The sequence below is a fragment of the Camelus bactrianus genome, chromosome X, assembly GCF_048773025.1.
Source record: "Camelus bactrianus isolate YW-2024 breed Bactrian camel chromosome X, ASM4877302v1, whole genome shotgun sequence".
In the NCBI taxonomy this organism is placed as follows: domain Eukaryota; kingdom Metazoa; phylum Chordata; class Mammalia; order Artiodactyla; family Camelidae; genus Camelus; species Camelus bactrianus.
Window position 1 is genome coordinate 117375821 of NC_133575.1, and position 21911 is coordinate 117397731.

A 21911-nucleotide genomic window follows, 5' to 3' on the forward strand; every position below is an offset into this window, starting at 1 on the left:
GGTGGAAGCCCCCAGGAGCAGGGATCAAGGCAGTTCTTAGCGGCCAGGACTGGCGCGCGGCCGGAGGAGTGACAGTGGTCCTTTGCCATCTAGGTCGGGTTACTACCCTTCTTTTCCCCTTCTCCAAGTCACCCTGGGGAGTATAACCTCTTTTCTCTGCCTGGTCAGGGGGGCTCAACGGTGCTCATGGAGTCCCCCGGACCTGGATTTTGGTCACAGCTTCTCTAAGGCGACTTCAAGCGGGAGGCCGCAGACCGCCTGGGGCTGGCGCAGGCCACGCCCCCGGCCTCCAGGGATCGGGACTAGGCATAGGGCTCAAAGGGAAGTAGACTCAGGACTCTCTGGTTAGGGCGGGAGACGGGGGCGGGGGGACGGGGGCGGGCCTCCCGCCCTGGCCTCCAGGTCCACAAAGGAACGCGGGCAAATTCTGCAGCATGGCGAGTCCCCGCCGGGCTCTGGGACGCAGGGGGTGGCACAGAGGGTGTGTCCCGGGCCTCGCGACCCCCAGAAACACGCGCGCGGCCACCGTGAGCACCACTCGGAGTATTTTCCTTCTTTTAACTCTAGGAACCTACGTGTTTCACAATTACGGCAAAGCCTTGGGCAAGAGTTGCACGCCCAAGATGGCCAGCCGGAAGCGGACTCCCCGCGCCGATGTGGCGACGCTCCATTCGCCAGCTGGTCGCCCCCAGTAGGGTACCCAGCCGCCTCCCTGTTCTGCGCATGTAGCCACCCGCGCCAGCACGCAGGCGCAGAACGCCGCTGCATCTATGGTCCGAAAGTGTGACAGAGCGTCCACCTGCCCTAGCCCCAGACTCTATGGTTTCTACGCGTTAAGATTGGCCGCCTATATAAGGCATGCTCAGAGGTAGGAGCGCCTCTTTCGCTTCCGCGCGGTGAGTAGTCTTGGGTTCTGGCTTGATACGTGTCCTTGGTGTTTCTCTACCCTAGTTTGAGGCCTGTCTTCGTCTTTTCTTCCGACTTTTTCTGTTTCGTTGCAGCCACAGAAGATCCTGGTGTCGCCATGGGCCGCCGCCCCGCCCGGTGGTGAGTGCCTAATCTATGCAGTTTTCGCTGCTGGGAAAAGGGAGAACTGCATTTGGCTTTAAGCCGCCTTGGGGTTGGGTCTCCCTAGTGCGGCTTTCTTGTCCTGTGAACAGAGTCGGCCTTTCCCCCAATACCTTCCGGGTCTCTTTAGGTCTTCGTTTATTCCATTTGTGTTTACCGCTTCCCCCATTTTGTTGGAGTGGCGAGTTGACCCCAGACTGCATATGGTGCTCCAGTTTTGAGTTACAAGCGATGTCCACCTTGTATCCCGCCTTCTGTCTTGGAAACTCGCTGCCTTTTCAGGCTCGATGGCCTTGGGGCCTTTGTGTACCATCCCCGTTCCGTGACGTGCTGTGTGGTCTTGGGCGCCAAGGGCAGTCCCGGGAAAGCTGGCTCAGCCGCCTTGTGTGCCCTCCAGGGGGCGCCGGGAGCTCTTCACGTGGTTAAGAGTTGGTTTTAATACCTCGTGCCCAAAGGTCTTTAGGTGGATGGCATGAGCTGTGTTACTAAACTGGAAAAGCTTGTTTCAAAATCTTTGATTATAGGAAGTTAAAATCCAATAGGCGACCAAGGAAGGTATTTTTTTGCTTTTGTAAGCTTCTGTCTTGGTTGTCCTAACTTTTGGCCACATCTTGCTTTAGCACCAGTTTCCAGGAATGGACACTAGGTTAGAGAGTGACGTGTCATCCTCCCCTCAGTCCCCCTTTGGTCTTAAGGAAGCAGTCAGTGTGTTTATCGTGGAGTTCTGTTGTGAGGCCCTGCAAACTCGGGTTTTTTCCCCCCTTGCAGTTACCGGTACTGTAAGAACAAGCCGTACCCAAAGTCACGCTTCTGCCGAGGTGTCCCTGGTAAGTGGGAAAACTCCCAAACTGGTTTGGCTGCACTGACTCAGTTGCTTATGGCACCACACAGACACTAACTGAGAATTATTTTCAGATGCTAAGATCCGCATCTTTGACCTGGGGCGGAAGAAGGCAAAAGTGGATGAGTTCCCACTCTGTGGCCACATGGTGTCAGATGAATATGAGCAGCTTTCCTCTGAAGGTGAGGCGGGATTCCTTGTTAATCATACCTGGTCCCCAGCCAGACTTAGAATGCCCTGCACTGGGGTTATCAGTTCATCAATCATGAGCCTCACAAAACTCACCCTACCAATACTGATGTTCCTGGTAAGTGCCACCTTGTCTCACTGTGCTGCCTTCTGCCTCCCACCTAGCCCTGGAGGCTGCCCGTATCTGTGCCAACAAGTACATGGTGAAAAGCTGTGGCAAAGATGGTTTTCATATTCGAGTGCGGCTCCACCCCTTCCACGTAATCCGCATCAACAAGATGTTGTCCTGTGCTGGAGCTGACAGGTGAGCTGAGTCCTGAGTTTCAGCCTTTTCAGATGTTTTCCCATACTTTGAAGCCTCCAGGTTGGACTTGGTTTTTTTCAGCAGCCAGGGCACAGAGGTGGCCCCACAGGCTCAACTGCCCATAGCAAAGCCTGGGCAAGGGCCAACAAGTCCATTCAGTGGATACTTCCGCCACTGCACAGATGAACAGAACCAAGTCCCAGAAACAAACAAAAGGCACCATACCTCTGGGCTACAATAGAGGGGGGTGCTTCTGATGGGGGGTGCTCCTTTTTGAGTCTAATGACAGGTGCCTGCCAGCAGGTAGTTGAGGTGGTCATGGGTTAGAGGGCTTCCAGATAAGCCCGGTGGCACCTGCAAGGACTTTGACTCGCCCACTTTGGGGCTTTCTGTTCTCTGCAGTCAATTAAGCCGACTGTGCTCTTTTCCTTGTGGGGCCCAGTGTGCAATGGCTGCAAACAGTATTCTCCTCGGTAGTGTATGCAGCCTGTTTGCCTGTGTGGGTTGCCCTAAGGGACCTTGGAGACAGCCCTTTCCGGTGGACATTCATGTCTGGCATACTGTCCCCAACCTAGGCTCCAGACGGGTATGCGGGGTGCCTTTGGAAAGCCCCAGGGCACGGTGGCCAGGGTCCACATTGGCCAAGTCATCATGTCCATCCGCACCAAGCTGCAGAACAAGGAGCATGTGATTGAGGCCCTGCGCAGGGCCAAGTTCAAGTTCCCCGGCCGCCAGAAGGTCAGTAGCGCTGCAGCCTAGGTCTCACCTTTCCTTACCCCAGTTCTCAGTTTTTCTGATACGCTTTTTGTCTCTCTTAGATCCACATCTCAAAGAAGTGGGGATTTACTAAGTTTAATGCAGATGAATTTGAAAACATGGTGGCAGAAAAGCGGCTCATCCCAGATGGCTGCGGGGTCAAATACATCCCGAATCGTGGCCCCCTGGACAAATGGCGGGCCCTGCACTCATGAGAGCCTTGGCGCCATTCCCTCCTTCCTCACAACCACCAATAAATCCTACTTTCCTGTCCATCTGTCTGCCTCTGGATTCATAGTGGGTGGGGAGCCTCTGGGTCCGTTCTCTTCAGAACAAGGGTGATAACGAGGCTGGCCAACTAGTACTTAGCAGAGGCAGTGAGGTGATAAACAAGAACCAGAACTAGCAGCTTCTCAGTTACATCCTTGAAACCTGGACTCCATCTGAGGCTGTAGGTTCTAGTCTCCATGGAGCATGGTGCTTAATAAAGTGCCCCACCCTGGGTATTGAGAGGGCTTGTGGCCTAATGCTGGCCCCAGGCTCCTCTTCTCCAAGGGTCCCAGACAAGAATAGGCGCATCCACTGGAAATGGGAAGAAAGGAGACCGGACATGGTCCTGGCCATATTGTCACCTTTCAGGATGGGCCATCAGTAACCCCTGAGTAAACATGTTTGGGCTTGACCGCATTTCCCTGTCTTCCAGAGCTGTCAGGAAACCTTGACCCACTGCCCTGACCCTAACCCACCACCCCTTCTAGGGCCTCATTCCCAGGCCCCTTATCAGGGCTCCTGACAAGCAGCAGCTCTTGTGGCTGAGATGGCTGTAGGGCTTGGCAACAAGACCTTTCTGTGTAGGACCCTCCTCATCTTGGGGAACCAACTTGTGTTCCTTGGCTGCTCTGCAGGAGCAGCTCAGGCCCAGAGTGCTGGGCCCTGTGGGATGGCCTGAGGCCGTGAGTCCAGGACAACTTCACTTCGAGATGCTTCTAAATCAGATAATAACTTGCACTTAAAAGGCCTTGATGTCCCACTAGCTGTCTAGCTGTCTTTACTGTACTGTTTTCTGGAAAATGGAGTTGGGGAGGGAGGGGTTCTGTGATACAACCTAAACTGTCATTTTAACAGGTATATAGCCTACCCGGGAGCCCCTCTCCCTGGGGGACCATGTGTTCACACAATAGCTATTACAGTTACATGGTAACTGACTTCTGTAGATATTTTGTGTCCACTTGTACCCTTGGTAAGCAGCCTCCAAGGCAGTGCCTAACAGCACTGGTGGGCTTGACAGACCAGGGCTTTTGGCAGCTAGTTGGATCTCAATGAGCTTAAACTTCCTGTAGTCTGCTAATTTGTGTGTGTGTGTGTGTGTGTAAACCGCTTATCTCCATCCTTGTCTCTACTGCGGTCTTAATATTTATTCATATGAATCCTGTGAGGATAAAAAGGATGGCATATCTACACATGTAATATGTAATCTCTCTCCAACCTAGCACTTTGTTCTCAGTGTGTATGGTTGTTCTCAGTGTGTATGGGTTTTCTCGTCATACAATAAACTCTCAATCTGTTGCGATGCCTTGTTCTGAGCCCTGCCCTTCAGCCAAGATCACCTCCAGAGCCATCTTCTGGTCCCCTGCCCTGGAGCCTGTGTTTAGTCACTGCTACCTGAGGGAAGAGTGGGTGGCATGGGTCCAGCCTCAGGGCATCTGCCTTCCCCTTCCACAATCTAATGTCAGGCACAGGCCCACCCAAAGAACACAAGGCAAAGTGAAGGAAAGGCAGGAGAGGCTTGCGTTCCTTCCGATGGGGCAGGGCTGCCCTTGAAGCCCCTTAGGAGCCGCCTTGGCCCTGGGCAGGATGGGCAGCGGAGGTGGGCAGTGGGGTGGTTGAGTCCTTTTCTGTGGGGGGGAACCTTCATTTTTTTTCATTTTTAATATTTTTATTTGTTTTTAACGGAGGTACGGGCGATTGAACCCAGGACTTTGTGCGGGCTAAGCATGCACCCCTGAGCTAACCCTCCCCCCGGGTTTGAGTCCTGAAGGCAGCATCGCCCAGGGCTGGGCAGCAGGTACGGGTGGGTTCAGGCCACCAGGCCCAGCTGTGGGGGCAAGAGTGGCAGCAGCAGCAGCGATGGCAGCAGCACCGTGGCCAGGCTGAGGCACGGCAGCCTGTGCGCCGCCCGGTTCAGCTCCACCTCCACAGGGTAGTGGTCGCTGATGTTGAGGGCCTGAGGGGGCAGTGGGACACAGCATCAGTCTTGCAGCTGGGGGGCTTCCCTGTGACCCTGTTCTGGCCTCGCCCATTACCTCCTCCTCGGTGAGCCCAAAGCTGCGGGGGAAGTGGAAGGCAGCTGCGGAGCGCAGCAGGCCCTGGCAGCGCTCCCCGTGCAGTACGATGCGGTCGTAGGTGCAGTGGGTGCTGGCCCGCACTGTCGTGTCCACCCCATCCGCAATCGCCCACTGGAAGCCTGACTGCGTCCGGAGGACTAGGGAGTCCAGGCGCTTTTGGGTCAGTGAACCGCAGTCAGCATTGAAGTCCCCAAGCAGGATCACGTCCTGGAGAGGGAAGCAGAAGTCCGGCCTGACCACCCGGCCATCCTTTCCCCATTCCTCCCAGACAGTCTGCCCAGACGTACTTTGCTTTGCCAGTGCTGGGAGGCATCCAGAAACACGTCGTACAGGGCATTCAGCTCCATCTCCACAGCCTTCGGAGTGGTGTGCAGCGGGACCAGCACCAGGCTGGGAAGGACTGCAAGGCCCCAGGGACAGGGGGCTCCCACCTACTCCTGGCCCTTCTCTGCCCAGTCTGCTCTGGGTGACCGAGCCCCCGCTAGGACCAGCCAGACCCCCCTTCCCCCCTCTCCTACCCTTGCTGGGCAAAGAGAACTGGCCAACAAAGGGCTCCCGGGCAAAGAGGTCATCCTTATCATCGTACACATAGGAATCCAGGACCTGCGTCTTGTGAGACCTAGTGGACCAAGGGACAAAAATCAGCGGCCCGGCCCTGTGTCACAGAATGTGGTTTGCAAGTGCCAACACCAGAGCTGGCACTCAGGGAGGGGGCCCTCCATCAGCAGCTCCATTTCATGTGGGCACAGCCTTCCTAGCCTTTCTGTCTAGAACTTAAAAAAAGTTGAGATAATTCACCTACTGTAAAATTCACCTGTTTAAAAAGCACAATTCAATGGTGTTCAGTCCACACACAAGGTTGTGCAACCATCACCACAATCAATTTTAGAACATTCTTATCACCCTAGAAAGAAACTCACACCCATTAGCAGTCCCCATTCCCCTCCCGCTCCACCCCTGGAGGCCCCAATCTGTTTCCTGTCTGTAGATTTGCCTATTCTGGACATTTCATATGAATGGAATCAAATAATATATAGTCTTTGGTATCTGGTTTCTTTCCCTGGGCATAGGTTTTCCAGATTCTTCCATGCTCCAGCATGGCTCAGTACTTCACTCCTTGTTAGGCTGAATGATATCCCACCGTATGGAGACCACCTTTTGTTTATCCAGTCATCAGCTGATAGACACTAGATGTTTCTGCTTTGGGCCTGTCAAGAGTGGTGCTGCTGTGAGCATTCCTCTGTGGACGTATCTCTGGTTCCCCCATCACTTAGGAGTGAACTCTAGACATTACATAATTTCATCTGTATCTGGAAACAGGTCTCCTTCCACTACTGCCACCCTTGGCGTCTTGATCCTGACTCCCCCGGGCTGTCCTCCCAGGGACTTAGGGCTGTTTCTGTAAAACCGGCTCTGCCTCTTCCCAGCAGCTGCAGCCAGCCACTCCCCAGGAGGGGGCCGGCCTCGCCCTGAGCCCCAGTGGCTTCCGCAGCAGAGAGGCAGAGGGGCCCCACATCTGTGCGTGGAGAAGGAAGGCCTTCCGCTGTAGGGACATGTGGGCACCAAAGCCATCTGGGATAGAGAAGGAAGATCCCAGAATAAAGCCATTGAGGAGGAAAAGGGTGATGAGAAGGTAAGAGCCCCCCTTGGGACAACTGCACCATCTCACACTGGGCCAAGCGCCACGTCTGCCCTGGTCCCTACCAGTCCTTACCGGTAGATGTACACATACTTCTCCTTGTATGTGCTGCGCCCCAGCAGGGGACTGCTCAGGGAGCTGTAGGGCCCAGAGTCATCCAATCTGCCGGGAAAGGGGAATCCAGGATCAGCAGCCCTGTGGTTCTGGGGCTGGGGGCCCAGTTTATACCCACAGAGCCTTCCTCACCGATTGAGCTCTCGAAGCAGAAGGGGGATGGCACTGCCAGTCGGGTCCACCACCTCCTGGAGCACCATGATGTCACAGCGAGCCAGGATCTGCAGGACACCGGAAAGGCCAGCCCCACTCAATGCCAGGCGCCCTGGGAGAGGGGTGGTGCCCCTGGGGAACTGGCACTCTGGCTACAGCCTCAAGAGAGCACTGAGGCTAGAAAGGACCTGGGTTAAGGCTGGATGCCATCCCCACCACATTGCACCCATTTTTACAGAGGAGGAGACTGAGGCCAACGACGGGGAAGGAATGTGCTCCACACATCCACACCTGTGTCTCTTGATGTCCTCTCTTCTCTGGGGCATGCCCCTTGTCAGGCAGGGTGAGGGGCTTGGGGTCATGGTCCTTAGGGGCAAAGCTTCCCTCCAGTGATGAACCTACCAGAACTAAGGTGTCCATCACAGGCTCCCTGGCCACCTTGGGAAGCGTCAGCCGCTGGGCATTGAAGGCGCAGATGCGAAAGGCCTCAGCCCCACTGGCCAAGAGGAGGAGCAGGAGCAGTGCATGGCTGTGTCCGGACTGCTGGAACCCTCCAGAGGAATCCAGGTTGCCCTAGACTGTGGTTCCAGTCAGACTCAGTTCTAGTTCCAGAAGGACATGGTAATATGTGACAGAGAAAGTGACACTCACCATGCTGCCCAGCACCAACCTCCCAGAGAGGCCAGCATCACAGATGCCCTGCCTTTCTCCCTTGAGGACTGCTTCCAACATCAGCATGTGTGGCTCAAGCTCATTCTTTTTGATCATAGTAAATTACACACAGCATCACATTTACCGTTTTAACTGTGTTTAAGTGTATTGTTCGGCGGCATGAAGTACATTCACACTGTTGTGCAGCCGTCACCACCGTCCATCCCCAGAACCCTTCATCTCCCCCAACTGAAACTCTGTCCCCGTTAGACATGAACCCCCTCCCCCAGCCCCAGGCCCCCACCCTCCCGCTCTCTCTCTAGGGACCTCATAGAAGTGGAATCTACAGTGTCTGTCTGCATCTGACCGGCTGATTTCACTGTCCTTAGGGTCCATCCGTGTTGTCAGAGGTGTCAGAATGTCCTTCCCTTTTCATTCTAAATAACAGCCCACTGTATGGATGGACCGCATTTTGTTTATCTGTTATTTATCCATCGATGGACACCTGGGTTGCTACCACCTTTTGGCTACTGTGAATAATGCTGCTGCGAACTCAGCTGTACAAGCAGCTCTTTGAGACCCTGCTTTCACTTCTTTTGGTTAGATACCCAGAAGTGAAACTGCTGGATCATATCATATAATAATCTTATATATTTGTTGAGGACTGCCATAGTGTTTTCCACAGTGACTGCACCATCTTACATTCCCACTAGCAGTGCACAAGGGTTCAACCTTAGCATTGATTCCAACTTTTCACCACCATTCACAACTAGGAGGACCATCTTCATTATGAAGAAAGTGATTGTACCAATATCTCTTCAAGCTCTCTCCCCACTTGGGAGATGTCTTTAGGACAAACTCCCAGCAGTATATTTGCTGGGTTCAAGGGCATATGCATCTAAAATGATCTTGAATACACCAAATCACCACACTGCTGTGCGTGATGGGGCTCCTCTCTCAAGTCCCACGACCACTGGACCTACTTGTCCATCTTACCAGCTGGAGCCCCATCTTCCTGAGCGTCTCTCTCAGTCTGTCTTTGTCTTGGGCTCAGCCCGTCGCTGCACTCACTGTTGGTGCTGCTCTTGCTTAGAGACATAAGTCCCTCTACTTCTGTCTGCCTGGTTTTCCCTGGTACCTTGTCACCTTTCCCCTTGGGCTGACTTTCTGCCTCCATCAGGCTCTGCATGCCTCTGTCTGGCTCGGTCTCTCTTCTCTTTTCTCCTCTTTGTCTCTGTCATCGTGTCTCTGTGTATGTCCTTCACTCTCCTGACTGGATTCCATACCCGTTTCTCCCCAGCCACCTGTTCTGTCATTCATGCTAGTTCGGGTCCCCTGCCCTGGTGCCCTATTCTGGGATGGATGTGGACATTTGGGCAGCCCTGTGCTGGGCACGGCAGGCTGGGAAGCTCTGGGGCCAGGGGTTCCCAGGAGGGCGGAGGGGAAGAACTAGACAGTGACTGTTCCTAAACTCAGCCCAAAGCCGGTTGGGGCTTCCAACACCAGGCCTTGCCCAGAGCCCTGGGATTCCCTTCCCCTTTCCCCCCGCCCCCAGGCTGAGGGCAACTTCCTCCTTCTCTCTGTCCAGTGGGCTCCCATACCTGTGCAGACCAGGTTGTCTCCACGCCTGCCTCTGCTGTAAGCGGATCGCGACACGCCACGGAATCGCTGCGCCTGCTTGGGCAGAGACCAGAGTGAAAAAGAGGAACAGGCTGTCATCCTGACCCATCCGTCCGGGCCAGGCTGGCCGCCCCACCCTTCCCAGCAGGCAGGCGCGGCCCTGGCTCCGCCCCGACGCCCGCTGGGAGGCCAGGCGCCCTGCCTGGAGACAGACGACCTGCCCGCCCACCTTCCCACCAGACCCCGCCTTCCGCGGCCTCTAGGACTGGGCACGCGTGGAGGCCCGGCGGGAGGGGGATTTGGGCAGATGACAGACCTGTGAGTCAGAGTTTGCCTGTGCCAAGGGCGCGCGGCAAGGAGGAGCTGGCGCCCGAGTGCAAACCTCGTTCTGCGCTTTCCCAGGCCCAGCGGTCAGCCCCTGTTCCCGGTCGCCTCCAGGCAGTATCTGCTGGGGAAGACGCCGGAGCTGGAGCTCGAGCCAGGCATACGGAAGCCCCGCAGCGAGCCTGGGCACCCCCGAGAACAAGAGCCTTTTCTCCAGGTATTCAGGCCGGGCCTCAGTGTGGCTGCACACTCCCGAGCGCTCTGGATACCCAAAGTGAGCGACCATCCGCGCTGGAACTGACCATAGTGGTGGAAGTCAAGGGCGGACTGAAGAACTGTACCCGAGAGGAGATTAGAGAGCGGGCAGCTCAGTGCCCTGTGGGGTCCTATACTGTCGCTGTTGGGACAAGTGGGGGACTCGGGCGGGGTTTGTGGGCGGGCAATGGGTCTTCACTGGATGGTTGTAGTTCGGTCTTCAGGGCAATGTCCCCGCTGGCAGGACCTACACGCTAGTGGATTGGGGGTGGTGATGAGCAGAAGGTTGGAAAAGAGTTTTTAATCAATAAAATTATGCTGGTGCAGCCATTATGGAAAATAGCATGGAGATTTCCTCAAACAAACTAAAAATAGACTTATAATATGATCCAGCAATCCCACTTCTGGATATATATATCCAGAGAGAACCTTAATTCAAAAAGACACATGCACCTCAATGTTCACAGCAGCATTATTTACAATAGCCAAAACATGGAAACAACCTAAATGTCCATCGACAGATGACTGGATAAAGACATTGTGGTGTATTTACACAATGGAATACTACTCAGCCTTAAAAAAGAATAAAATAATGCCATTTGCAGCAACATGGATGGACCTGGAGGATGTCATTCTAAGTGAAGTAAGCCAGAAAGAGAAAGAAAAATAGCATATATCATGCATATGTAGAATCTAAAAAAAGACAAACTTATTTACAAGACAGAAACAGACTTACAGACATAGAAAACAAACTTATGGCTACCAGGGAGGAGAGGTGGGAAGGTATAAATTGGGAGTTCGACATTTGCAGATACTAACTAATATATAAAAAATAGATAAACAACAAGTTTATACTGTATAGCACAGAGAACTATATTCAATATCTTGTAGTAACTTATAGTGAAAGAAAATATGAAAACAAATATATGTATGTTCCTGTATGACTGAGGTATTGTGCTGTACATGAGAAACTGACACAACATTGTAAACTGGCTATACTTCAGTAAAAATATATTTAAAAAGTAATAAAAATAAAAATAAATAAAATAAGCTACAAGGATGGATTGTACACCATGGGGAATGTAGCCATTAGTTTATAATAACTATAAATGGAGTATAACTTTTAAAAATTGTGAATCACTATATGGTATACCTGTAACATGTATATTGTACGTCAACTATACTTCAATTAAAAACTATGATATTGTAAAATACATACATAGTTTAAAATTCAAAAAATTTAAAAAATAAGTAAAATTATGCTTTGCTTTATTAAAAAATTTTTTTAAATAGAGGTACTGGGGATTGAACTCAGGATGTCCTGATGCTAAGCATGCGCTCCACCACGGAGCTCTACCTTCCCCTCGTATGCTTTGTTTTAAAAATAAAAAACAGACTGCTTAAGAAGTACAGGGCTTTGTTTTGGAGGGAGGAACATTTTTGGAATTAGTTAGAGGTGGTGTTTGACAACACTGAGGATGTACTAAACGATATAAAACACTGTAAGACATATATAATATTTCCTATTTTATGTTCTATACTGGTATATACTACATATTACATCACACATTACATGTTACATATATACATATAGTACAATTCTGTAACATTGTAATCATATAAAATTGTATGTAGGTAACAGTGTAAAATTACATAATGCAATTATACAATATATAACATAACATTACATGTTACATACATAATATAGATACAATATAAAATGCTATAAATATTATAAAATGGTTAATTCCATGTTATATGAAATTAATGAAAACAAAGAGGGGGAAAAAACCAAAGTAAAAGTGTTCCGCCAGCTCCGAGTTGAGTGGTGTCAGGTAATCGTGCTGTTCAGCCCACGTGACCCACGAGACTTTTCTGGGAACGAATTAAGGAGACAAAAGCGATGCTCAGCCAGTCCACGGCCTCGAACTGAAAGTCAGCCGGGGCTGGGCGGGGCCGCGGCGGAGCCACTAGGCCCGCGGGCCCGCCCCTGCTGCCGTCAAGCATTCCGAGCGCGTTTTGCGACAGACGGCGGTGGAGCCCGGCGCCGTCGCAGGCTCGCTTTCCGGCGGGTCTGCGGGGCTCCTGGCTCCTCTCGCCATCCTCCAGCACCTCAGGGCGTCTCTGGTCTCCTGACTCCCTGGCGGCTAGTCTGTGGCAAGAGAGCGGGGCCGGTCCCGGTTCTAGCCTGACCCGCGAGGTGACCTTGGTCGAGTCCCCTGTCGCGCCAAGCCGTGGCGTCCGTCTGTGGCGCATGCCTGTCAGGGACTCGACTCCCGAGCGGTTGACGACACAGACCTAGAGCGGCCCCACAGGCTGCCCCGGGGTAGGGGGAGCGCCGGGCCGCCGAGGGCGGTGGGGAAAGCTCGGCCGGGGGGAGATGCCCCTACACGTGAAATGGCCGTTCCCTGCGGTACCGCCGCTCACCTGGACCCTGGCCAGCAGCGTCGTCATGGGCCTGGTGGGCACCTACAGCTGCTTCTGGACTAGTGAGTGGGCCCAAACCCGAGGCAGGGTCGGCTACGGGTCTCCATGCCCAGCCAGAATTAGGGTTGGGGGTTGTGGGCGCTGGCAGGGGCTAGCTTGGCTGGGGGGAATCCTGGCTCCCGGGAGAAGGAGGCCAAGACCCCCATACTCCCCCTCTCCCTCCAGAGTGCATGAACCACCTCACTGTCCACAACAAGGAGGTGCTGTATGAGCTCATCGAGAACCGAGGCCCGGCCACGCCCCTCATCACGGTCTCCAATCACCAGTCCTGCATGGATGATCCTCATCTTTGGGGTACATGGACCAGTGTGCTGGGCACAGGGCGGCAAAGAGAGAACCTGGGACAGGGCCAAACCAAAGCAGAGCAGACGCTCTTCTCACTGGGCTTTTTATATAACCCTGGGACTCCTGTTTCTCGGGGGGTCCTGCCCCAGGGATGAAAGTTTGATTTGTGGTCCCTTCAGCATCCTCTTAGAGAATGTGATTTGGGGAGGGCCTCAGAAATTTGGAGGGAATGAAGAAGTGAGGAAATGGCCGCAGGACAAGGTCTGACAGCTTCTTTACTCTCATGTGTCAGGCCTGTGGAACTCTCCATTCTCTAAACCGCTGAAGGTTCCACAGAGCCTTGGGAACAAATCCGAGGACCGTAGGGTGTCCTGCCAAGGAAGCTCTAGGCTAGGGGCAGGAACACCTGTGTCCTGGTTCCAGGTTTGCCCCAGGCTGGGTTTCAAACCTCTTTCAAACCCCAGGCTCTTTGGGAGTCCAGTTCCCCACGTAGAAATTCCTTCTCCACTGACTTCACAGGGAGTTGCATGGCACCAATAACCCAGATGGCTGGGTACAGGGGTGCCCAGGGCTTCCCCTGCTGAACTTAGACGGTTAGACTATTGTAGAGCTCATGGGGAGCCATGTGGTCTAAACAGAGCCTTTCAGAGCTCACTCTGGCCACTGGGCAGAGAATGGCCTGTAGGGTGCCATGGGCAGATCCCAAGACACCAGGAAGGAGGCGTTAGAGCCATCCAGTAGCCTGGACTAGGGTGGTGGCCGTGACAATGGAGGAGAAGGGGTGGAAGAATAGGTAGCATCAAAATATATCAGAGAAGTAGGCAGACCAGATGTGGAGGGGATGGGAGAGAGGGAGGAGCCAGGGAGCACTTGGGGGTCCACCCCAAGGGTCTGGAAGATGCCACTTTGGGCCATAGGGAAATGGTGATGCTGTTGTCTTTGTCCCTCATTCACTGAAATGATGACAGAAAAGACTCCCCTAGGTCCAAGGTAAGTTGAGGCATGAAGCTTTTCCTCTCCTTCTCTAGGGATCCTGAAACTCCGCCACATCTGGAACCTGAAGTTGATGCGTTGGTGAGGAGGAATGGGCCCCTCACAGTGGGCCCGGCAGGCCTCACCCATCTCTGCCCAGATTTGCCCTCCTCCTCCTGCTCTGCCCAGGAGGCGGCATCCAGCAGTCCAGGCAGGGCATAGGGTGGGGCCCCGCAGGCCCTCCTGTGCCTCCATCCTGCATTGCTGAGGATGCCAGGCATCACGCAGCAGGGAGGGCAGGGTGCAGGGAAGGCAGGGATGATTGGGTCTTTACCCACTCCAGGACCCCCGCGGCCGCAGACATCTGTTTCACCAAGGAGCTGCACTCCCACTTCTTCAGCTTGGGCAAGTGTGTGCCCGTGTGCCGAGGTGCGCTGCTCTTCTGGGAGGGGCCGGTGGGCCAGTGGGTATAGGGAGGTGCTTCTGGGAGCTGCTCTGGCCTCCCTTGGGGCAGGGAGACTGGTGGCCAGTGCCTCTGGCTTGGCAGCACTGGGAATAGAGGGACCCAAGTGGGACAGGCAGCCTGGGAGCAAGGGGAGCTGGGGCTGTTTCCTCACCAGCTCCATTGTGTGGCAGGAGAGGTGGCACTCACTCCTCTGATGCCTTCTTGGAGAGCACTCAGTTCTCTGCGAGTGCCCAAGGAGTGTGAGACCCTGGGGCTCTGGCGTTAGAAGTCAAGGAGGCATTACCCACAGTTCCTTTCCTGGAGGATGTTGCTAAGAGACTTACTGACGGCAGTGTGATGTCATCGGTCTGTGATGGCGGTGGCATGTGCTGGCAGCTGCGGGGCTGGGGAGAACAAACACGCTTGTGGGGCAAGGGGTGAAGTCGAGTGACTACTCAGCCTGTCTTGAGAGCCTCAGGAGGTAGGGGCTGTTTTGATCCCCATTCTCCAGGTAAGGGGGCTCAGAGGGATTAAGATGCTGGCCCAAGGTCACAGGGCAAGGGATAGCAAAGCCAGGATTCAAAGCCAGGTTGCTTTTTCCTGTGTGGAAGTAGGATTTTTCCAGACAGAGTATGAAAGTAGAGGTGCCCTAGACACGGAAAGCACATAGCAGGCACTGGAGAGGTAAGTGATAAAGGTAGAAAATGTGAGTTGCAGGCTGAATGTGAAGATTCTGGAATACTCATGTTAAGAATTTGGGGCTCTCCTTTCTTGTCAGGGTAGTGACATGCTTTCTTGTCTGTGGTTCAGAGAGAGAGCACCCTGGCTGCAGCTTGGCTGACTGACAGGAGCAGGGCGGAGTGGAGGCAGGGAGCCTGGTTAGGGGCTATCGCTGGGCCTCCGGGGGTCACCACGGAGAGCCAGGGAGGGGGACTGGTTTAAGATGTTCTCTGGAGGCAGAGTTGACAGGACTTGGTGACAGATTGGGTGTAGGAGGGGGCGAGGAAAAGTAAACTTAAAAGATGACACTAGGTGACATCTGGGGACAGTGAGCCACTGGGAGGATGGGACTAGGGGAAAGCAGTATGGGGGATGCAAGGGGAGGTGAATCTCATTTTGCACGCGCTTCATCTGAGGAGCGGAGCAGGCCCAGAGACAGTGGGCTGCGCAGTTCTGGAACTCAAAAGAATGGTTGAGAACAAAGCTACTGGGGACTCAACGAAAAATGAAGTGACAAGCATAGAAGTGAGATTGTAGAGGGGGAGAGTGGGCAGAGAGCAGGGGCCCAGGGCAGCACCTCAGAGCACAGGACCAACAAACCACCAAGGCAGCAGAGAGCTGTGGCCCGAGAAGAAGGAAGCAAAGCAGGCCCTTTGGAACTGTGGAAGCCTCCAGTGACCAGGGAGAAGCCATTTCCTTGGACTGACGGCCTTTGGGGTGGGGTGGCCACACCTCCCAGAGGTTCCCTTGTGAGGAAGAAGAAAGAAGAGGAAGTAAGGGTATTAGATGGTCAAGGGAAGGTTTCTTATTTCTGGTAGGTGGAGGTAAAACTGGGTTCTGGTCATCGTGGGTTTTGTCCAGCAAAAGTCCCACCGCGGAAGAACGAGATTACTCAAGACTTTACCATGTCAAGAGAGTGAGAGGGAGCCGGAGACTGACTCCCTGAGCCCCTCCAAAGCTCTTGTATTTATTGAGAATAGTCAAAGAATCAGAGTGAAATACGTCAGAGGACTGAGTAAGGGGCATGGTGCACATGCAGGGATGCTGGTCAGCAGTTTCAGTTCGGGAAAAACAGAAACATTATAATCTTAATTTATACTTAGAGAGAAGGTTACAATATCGATAGTACAAATGGTTATTTTAAAACTCAATCATGAGCAAGGTTACAGTGTTCCGAATAATTGATAATGAAAACCCAGAGCATCGCGGAGTCTCCATACTATGGTCAGAAATCGTCTAAGCACGTGAAGCAGCCCAGCTGTCCCCAGCTGAGGGCTCAGCCACAGTCTTCTGTGAGCAGAAGTGGCCTGCATTGTGCACCTGTGCCTGGTAAGTGAAGCACGTCCTGCCGGTTAGGGCGAGGGACGAGCTATGGTTTTCCATAAGCACAAGCAGCCCTGAGTCTATGACCTTGAACTAAGCAAAGCGAGCAAAGCATGTCTGTGCCTTTCACGGCGAGGAGACAGTTTGTAGCAGATTCCTGCTGGCACAGCAGCTTCACGGCAGCTGAGCGAAATTCCACAGATAAGGTGGTGAGTGGTACTGAGAGTTCAGTCTTTTATACTTTTGGACATTTTTCTTTGGAGGAGCAGTATAATGACAAATATAGAAAGCATGGGTTTTGATTATACATTTCTTATGCCCTTATATAAAGGTGAGAATACATAAAGGTGAGAATATGATTTGGCAAAAGCAATTATTTCAATATCAAAGTTTGTTAACCCAAGTTTGTCTCCCACATAAAACATGGTAAAATCCAAGAACAAAACCTCAAATAATTAACAAGGGTTTTAATGAAAAGCTGCAGTGTCAGCCTGTCCAGCCCCTCAGACCTCCTTACTCCACAGAGACGGCTGCTGGAAACACTTCGCTTCCCGCTGCTTTTGGGGGCTACTTCATTTCTCTAAAACACAAGCAGAGGCTCCAGCGTGCTGGCTAGTGACAGCCGTTGTGTGTTGTGCTCTGCTCTGAGAAGTGGCAACTCTGCTCTTGTGCCCCTGTCCCTGAGTCTCAGTTCCTCCTTTCTGCAACCTCAGAGGCCTTCCATGTCCACATCTAGTCTCATTCTTCTTTCTGACCTGCATCTAAGTTTTATTGTACAATAAAAACAGAAAGCGAAATCTTCATCCTCAGCGCCTTCCAGTGAAAGAAAGTGGACAGGGACAAGCTGTTTCTCAAATGCATGTGTTGTGCAGCAAAGATCTCACAGCAAGTGTTGAAGCAAAGGAAGTACCTGGTGCACTTTGCTCCTGTGTTCCAAAAGCCTCCCTTTTCCCCCCAGGCACAGGCCTTGTAATATGACATGAAGTATCAAAGTGATTGCATACTAGCTAAGCAGCGGAGCGAAAATAGCATTTGCAAAACCTGAGCACCGTGAGGTGCTGCTGTCGGCGCACAGCTGTAATAGTTTTAAATTTCGGTTTCAAGCTGGATGACTCAGGTGCAGCAGTGGGTTTTTGTAGAGAAGGAGTCTGCACCTCTGAAACTCACCCCTACGAGGTAATGTGATCCCAAGTAGGGGACCCTGTGCTCTCCCTCACAATGCCCTAAGAAACTGTCGTGGGTGGTGACTCCCCAGTGCCAGCCCCTGACAGAGCTGCTGGGCCAGGTTCCCATTTGGGTTGAGTGAGAATCCTGGACACCTATCTAATACCTTCCAAAAAGACTCGGCCTTGCAGAGAACAGGTTGAAAGTCCATTTCTTAGTGCCTTGGCCCAAGATAGTCCCAATGTCTGCCTGTACGTCCGTCTGTCTCTCTCCCTCTTTGTGGTATGGCTCTCTACTCCTTACCTGATAAGGATATTTACCCTCCTTCTTCAGCCCCCTCTTCTCTGTCTCTGTCCACTATTCAGACAAGGTTGATGAGATTCTTACTGCGTGTGGGCACAGGTTGTCCCCACGTGACTTCAGGTTGCAAGCCAGCATGCAGCATTAGGCATTGGTGTCCGTGTTGTTGCTGACTGCTAGGCCACCTGGGTCATGTCATGGTCTCAGGGCATTTCCAAGGCGAGTGTTGCTAGCTCTGGGGGCAGCTCGACCCCACTTTTTTCAAGACTAGCAAGTTTGAGTTTTCCCAACTCTCAATGACACTTTGTGTTCCAGCAAATGTTCTCCCTTTCCCAAGAGGCCTCACAAAGGGAGAGTCTGGTTTTCAGGGGGAGCCCTGCAAGGAAGGGGCCAGCAGGAGAGAGGGCCAGCAGAGGCTGCGGGCTTAGGCAGGGCTGGGAGGCCTGTGAGGAGCGGCTGTGGGAACTGGCCTGGCAGAGACACCAGGGGGAGGGTTGCTGTTCCAAATCTGGGGTCCCAGCGAGGCTGGAAGTCATGAGTGGATTTGGTTTGCTCCTGCAGCTCCCTCTGGGCCAGAGGCGGCAGATGGTAGGCTCACCCCAGGGGTGGCTCATCTCATGGCTCCAAGAGCCCAGGTGGGGAGGCAGGGAGGACAGTGAGTTGACCTGGGGGTCTGTGAAGGGACATGCTGCAGCTGTGTGACTGCGGCTGAAGTCGCTCAGTGGGTGAGACTGTGGTGTGACCAGCAGGTGAAAGGCAGGGTCATAGGTCGGTAGAGGAATGGCCACATTCAGAACTTCAGTGGGAGACAGTTTGAGATGATGATGCTTCCTTGCATGGAACAGGCACTTAGAGGTTTAGAGGATATTACTGAATGAAGGATGGCAAGGGCCACGGTGTGGCCTGGCAGTAGCCAGTGTTCCCGTGGATGCCCCCAAGCTGCTGCTTCATTCTTCGGGATTGAGGAGTGGCCTTGGGAAAATGGGGACTGACAGGGAGAGGCCTTTTCTTGGCAGGGGATGGCGTCTACCAGAGGGGAATGGATTTCATTTTGGAGAAGCTCAACCACGGGGACTGGGTGCACATCTTCCCAGAAGGTCAGTGGGGCTGGCAGGGTTGCAACTGTCTGAAAAAAAACAAACAAACATGGGTGGCACTGCCCCTTGCCCCTGCCTGGCGGCACGCAAAGCCCCACTTCTGTCCTCTGTCCGCTCTGAACAGGGAAAGTGAACATGAGCTCCGAGTTCCTGCGCTTCAAGTGGGGTAAGAGCTGCCGGCCCTCTCTGGCTGGGCGGCCCGTGGCAGACGGGGCAGCTGGGGGTGCTGGTACTAACAGGAAGGGGGCAGGTGCCGAGACAAGGGCTCGCCTTACACAGGGGCTGGCCCAGGGGGCTGGTTTTAACTGAGGGAGGGCAGGAGTGGCCCTGGTCGTAGCCGGCACTGCAACTCCACTTGCGCCAACGTTTCTGCCTCTCCCTGGGGCAGGAATTGGACGCCTGATTGCTGAATGTCATCTCAACCCTGTCATCCTGCCACTGTGGCATGTTGGTGAGCCTCCCTTTAGGGCCGGGGAGAGGGGTGAGACAGGGGCTTCGCTTGGTGGTGGTCGTGGGGTGGGGGGGGTCCACCGGATGGCAGGGAGAGGGTGCCTAGGCCACCCTGCTCCACCCTACACCTGCTCCCCGGCCTTCTATCTGCTGTGCTGCAGGGATGAATGACGTCCTTCCTAACAGCCCGCCCTACTTCCCCCGCTTCGGACAGGTGGGTAGGGGCTGCGACCTTGTCTGTCTGTCTGCCTGCCATCTGCCCTGGGCCTCCCACTCAACACTGCTGAGGCCAGATTCAGGGGAGCTGAGTGGGACATAGAGAGGGACTTCCTGGCACCAAGGCCAGGAGAAGGAGAGTGAAGGAAGTAAGGTCTGGGGTGGGGACAGGATGACTAGAGCATGGACCCCAGGACTGGGATGGCCTGTGGATGTCCCTGCACCCGACCGCCTCATCATGAAGAGGGAGCCTAGACCCGATGGAGTACTCAGCAAGTTAGGGACAGGATTCGGCTTCTGGCTCCTTGGGGCCCTGGTGGCATGGGCAACCCCCTGTTCCTGTCACCCATTGGTGGCTGGCCTCCCCACAGAAAATCACCGTGCTGATCGGGAAGCCCTTCAGTGCCCTGCCCGTGCTGGAGCGGCTCCGGGCAGAGAACAAGTCAGCTGTGAGTTCCTCCCCCAGACAGTCCTGTAGCTGTCCTAGCCCTTCCAGTGCCCTTGGCCTCTGGGGGACCCCAGGCAGGCTCCCTGAGGGCTGCAGGCCAGCCGCTGTCCTTCCCCTCAGGTGGAGATGCGCAAAGCCCTGACTGACTTCATTCAGGAGGAATTCCAGCGCCTGAAGACCCAGGCAGAGCAGCTCCACAACCACCTGCAGCCTGGAAGATAGGCGGCACCCCACCCAGACCCTGCCCTGGCTTCCTCTTGGACTGGGGAAGGGCGGGGAGGCGGGCGTGGGGGGGAAGAGGCACTCTAAGACCGAAGCCCCAGCTGCTGGGCTCTCAGTAGCGCCTTTGGCTTCTCGTGCCACCCAGAGCTGGGCTGGGGGATGGACTGATGCTTTGAGCTCAGATACGGTTTTTCAGACAGATTTGTCCAGCATCCTCAATGGGTGCTGTCTCCTAGTTGGTGAGCGTTCCAGCTCCTCTCTGGTTCTCCAGTTGAAGGTCTCTGATGCTCCTCCCACCTGGCCAGGCAGGGAGGGGGAAATTTCAGCAGGGGCTTCCTTCCTTCTTGCCTTCAAGATGTTCTCTCTCAGGGTTGGTGCCTGGAGGGAGGTTAGTTGAAGGGGCGGGTGGCCAGGCCAGAGCTTCAAGGGGCCCACCAGGCCCGTGGCCTGGCCACCCGCCTGCTCTGATCCAGGAGCTGCTCACCATTTCCTCAGGGATGGCCATCAGCCATGTCTTCCTTCCGCCCAGGCTCCCTCACAGGCATGGGAGCTGCAGGCAGAAGAGCAGCCCTTTTCCTGAAGTGTAGCCCAGCCAAACGGAGCCTGCGGCAAGGGCCAGAGACCTGGCCATTTGCCCCTGTGCTGGGGCCCACCAACTTCTCCATCCTTCCCACCTCCCTGGCATGACTTGAATCCCTGGGGGCCTAGGTTTTCATGTTTTATAAACAATAAAGCATCTGTGTTGTGTTCTTTGACCTCTGGCCTCTCTATAGGGGTGTGGATGGGATGTGACCCACTGGACAGGAAGGCTGGGCCCTTAGAACTCTGGGTGCATCAGGAGCACTTGATAGGGGAGGGTGTAGCTCTGTGGTGGAGCACATCCCTAGTGTGCATGAGGTCCTGGGTTCAATCCCCAGTACCGCCTCTAAAATAATAAATAAATAAACCTAATTACCTCCTCCCACAAAAAAAAAAGTAGAAAGAAAGAAAAGATGGAATCACAAAGATGATTAGGACTGCAACTGCATGTGAATCTAGAATTATTTCAAAATAAAGGTTTTTCAAAATGACCAGAAGGGAGAAAAATCACTTGGGGAAAAAAAAGAAACCCTTGTAAATAAATACAGGAAAAAAACAGACTTTGCCAGTTAGCATTTATTGGTCCAAATATAACATCCCTTTTTATGTATATATCCATTTGGACAAACATCAACTCTGTTTCATGGAGAGTTCTGATTTTATACCCTAAATAAATGTTCCATTTTTCCATGTTCTTGTATTTTTACAACCTTCTCTCCATAAATATTATATAAATATTGCCTGACAGGTTTTAAAACTTCTCATAAATGACATTTATAAAGTGTATAAGGGCAATTTGGTATTTTTTAATATAGACTTTTTTTAGAGAAGTTTTAGGTTTGCAGCAAAATGTGGCTTATCCTGGGTTTGCGAAATCTACAAATGCCATTCACCATATTAACTGATTAAAGGAGAAAACCTATACAATTATTTCAATAGATGCA

The 21911-nt window shown here is 53.3% G+C and overlaps 3 protein-coding genes and 1 non-coding gene across 6 annotated transcripts; 3 read left to right on the forward strand and 1 right to left on the reverse strand.

Moving 5' to 3' along the window:
• Positions 1–901: 901 nt before the first annotated feature.
• RPL10 (ribosomal protein L10) lies at positions 902–3431 on the forward strand. The gene is made up of 6 exons (XM_010964071.3): positions 902–1047; positions 1837–1895; positions 1984–2091; positions 2264–2402; positions 2978–3140; positions 3221–3431. The coding sequence occupies exons 1-6, from the start codon at positions 1025–1027 to the stop codon at positions 3371–3373; spliced, it is 645 nt and encodes a 214-aa protein (XP_010962373.1). The 5' UTR covers positions 902–1024; the 3' UTR covers positions 3374–3431.
• Positions 2799–2933, forward strand: LOC123619480 (small nucleolar RNA SNORA70). Its single transcript, XR_006728096.1, has one exon. It is a non-coding gene; the product is annotated as a small nucleolar RNA SNORA70 (small nucleolar RNA).
• Positions 3432–5072: 1641 nt separating the features above from the next.
• DNASE1L1 (deoxyribonuclease 1 like 1) lies at positions 5073–9801 on the reverse strand. 2 transcript variants are annotated; one of them, XM_074358841.1, is made up of 8 exons: positions 9662–9801; positions 7812–7987; positions 7389–7477; positions 7218–7304; positions 6022–6122; positions 5791–5903; positions 5462–5710; positions 5073–5382 (listed from the first exon to the last, which is right to left on the reverse strand). In XM_074358841.1, the coding sequence occupies exons 2-8, from the start codon at positions 7827–7829 to the stop codon at positions 5236–5238; spliced, it is 804 nt and encodes a 267-aa protein (XP_074214942.1). In that variant the 5' UTR covers positions 7830–7987; positions 9662–9801; the 3' UTR covers positions 5073–5235. The 2 variants fall into 2 exon arrangements, with proteins under 2 accessions (XP_074214942.1, XP_010962372.1); XM_010964070.3 differs by having other exon boundaries at positions 7812–8011.
• Positions 9802–12276: 2475 nt separating this feature from the next.
• TAFAZZIN (tafazzin, phospholipid-lysophospholipid transacylase) lies at positions 12277–21143 on the forward strand. 2 transcript variants are annotated; one of them, XM_010964066.3, is made up of 10 exons: positions 12277–12748; positions 12912–13040; positions 14060–14105; positions 14347–14432; positions 18972–19052; positions 19177–19218; positions 19441–19503; positions 19664–19716; positions 20090–20167; positions 20287–21143. In XM_010964066.3, exons 1-10 carry the CDS (start codon positions 12640–12642, stop codon positions 20386–20388), a joined length of 789 nt encoding a protein of 262 aa, XP_010962368.1. In that variant the 5' UTR covers positions 12277–12639; the 3' UTR covers positions 20389–21143. The 2 variants fall into 2 exon arrangements, with proteins under 2 accessions (XP_010962368.1, XP_010962371.1); XM_010964069.3 differs by lacking the exon at positions 19664–19716.
• Positions 21144–21911: the final 768 nt, after the last annotated feature.

What these genes read in the sequence shown, in the direction of transcription:
- RPL10 (XM_010964071.3), top strand. Translation starts at nt 1,025, where the DNA reads ATGGGCCGCCGCCCCGCCCGGTG. An exon ending in GGCCGCCGCCCCGCCCGGTG is followed by an intron (nt 1,048 to 1,836) that starts GTGAGTGCCTAA and finishes CCCCCCTTGCAG; the next exon opens with TTACCGGTACTGTAAGAACA. An exon ending in TGAGCAGCTTTCCTCTGAAG is followed by an intron (nt 2,092 to 2,263) that starts GTGAGGCGGGAT and finishes CCTCCCACCTAG; the next exon opens with CCCTGGAGGCTGCCCGTATC.
- DNASE1L1 (XM_074358841.1), bottom strand. An exon ending in CTGCTTCGAGAGCTCAATCG is followed by an intron (nt 7,305 to 7,388) that starts GTGAGGAAGGCT and finishes CTTTCCCGGCAG; the next exon opens with ATTGGATGACTCTGGGCCCT. An exon ending in CCCAGCACTGGCAAAGCAAA is followed by an intron (nt 5,711 to 5,790) that starts GTACGTCTGGGC and finishes TTCCCTCTCCAG; the next exon opens with GACGTGATCCTGCTTGGGGA.
- TAFAZZIN (XM_010964066.3), top strand. Translation starts at nt 12,640, where the DNA reads ATGCCCCTACACGTGAAATGGCCGTTCCCTGCGGTACCGCCGCTCACC. An exon ending in GGATGATCCTCATCTTTGGG is followed by an intron (nt 13,041 to 14,059) that starts GTACATGGACCA and finishes CTCCTTCTCTAG; the next exon opens with GGATCCTGAAACTCCGCCAC. An exon ending in GTGTGTGCCCGTGTGCCGAG is followed by an intron (nt 14,433 to 18,971) that starts GTGCGCTGCTCT and finishes TTTTCTTGGCAG; the next exon opens with GGGATGGCGTCTACCAGAGG.